This window comes from Merops nubicus, unplaced genomic scaffold (assembly GCF_000691845.1).
Source record: "Merops nubicus isolate BGI_N331 unplaced genomic scaffold, ASM69184v1 scaffold26724, whole genome shotgun sequence".
In the NCBI taxonomy this organism is placed as follows: Eukaryota; Metazoa; Chordata; class Aves; order Coraciiformes; family Meropidae; genus Merops; species Merops nubicus.
This window is the reverse complement of record NW_008603924.1, coordinates 12,349-13,258: the sequence shown is the minus strand read 5'-3', so window position 1 is coordinate 13,258 and position 910 is coordinate 12,349. Positions and strand designations below refer to the sequence as shown.

General features: G+C 54.6%; 1 protein-coding gene across 1 annotated transcript in view; it reads left to right on the top strand.

The window, feature by feature from the left end:
* Positions 1-4: 4 nt before the first annotated feature.
* Positions 5-910, top strand: part of ANGPTL4 (angiopoietin-like 4) — a gene marked incomplete at its 5' end in the record, with an annotated part of 6,736 nt that continues 5,830 nt past the window's right edge. Inside the window, 2 exons of the mRNA XM_008938857.1 lie at positions 5-112; positions 598-727. Coding sequence (XP_008937105.1) covers positions 5-112; positions 598-727 — 238 coding nt within the window. The remainder of the gene's footprint in view (positions 113-597; positions 728-910) is intronic.

The following is a 910-nucleotide window of genomic DNA, read 5'->3' as shown; positions in this document are numbered from 1 at the left end:
GTCCCTGATGGATGCACAGAACCTGCGAATCGAGGAGCTCTTGCAGAAGATCAAGCAGCAGCAGTACAAGCTGGACAAGCAGAATCTGCAGATTAAAAGCCTGCAGAGCAAGGTGAGCTCCCATCCCTCTCTGTGGCTGCAGCCTGTTCCTGCACGCTGAGGGGGCCCTGGCATGAACTGCCCTGGCACGAACTGCCCTGGCAGCCAGCTGGTGACAGGAGAACTGGCTGTGCCACTGCTCCCTGGCTTTGTGGACCCTACAAGGACCGTGGCCCTGGTCCTTGTGCCGTGGTGCTGGTGTGAACTGCACGCTTCCACAGCAATAGGAGGAATTGGGGTGTGGGAACAGAGCTGCTCAGGGCTCTCCCTTTGAGTTTATCTGCACAATTAAACTCCTTAGCAGGGGTGTGAAAAACCACAATCACTTCTGGCTTTGCCAGCCTTGTGTATCTTCTGTTCCTCCAGGCTTCTGGGCAAGTTCAGCCCCAGCTCTTGTCACGGGGCAGCGGCTGGCAGCTTGGCTGATCAGCTCCCCTGAGTGACAGGGTGGAAAATGAGCTGAGAGAGAGCTGTTCTGACATGCAGTGCGTTTTCTAGGTCAATCTACTGATCCCCTTACACCTGAAGGACAACAAAACACAGCCTCCAAAGTGGAAGATAAACCTGAAGAGCCTCAGTCTTGCCAACCAGAGCCAGAATGCGAGCGGCGAGCCCGTGCCCACACAGAGTGAGTGTCTGCCCAGCCCACCCCTCTGCTCCCTGCTGCAGCAAACCTGCAGCAGTTGCAACTGTTTGGAAACAAGTTTCAGTTGTCCTCAGTCAGGATGGAAGATTTTCTTTCAAAATCAAAGTTTAGGAGTTTGGCCAGACTGAGGGGATCTGGAGCACAGGCAAGATTCTTGCCTTCTGG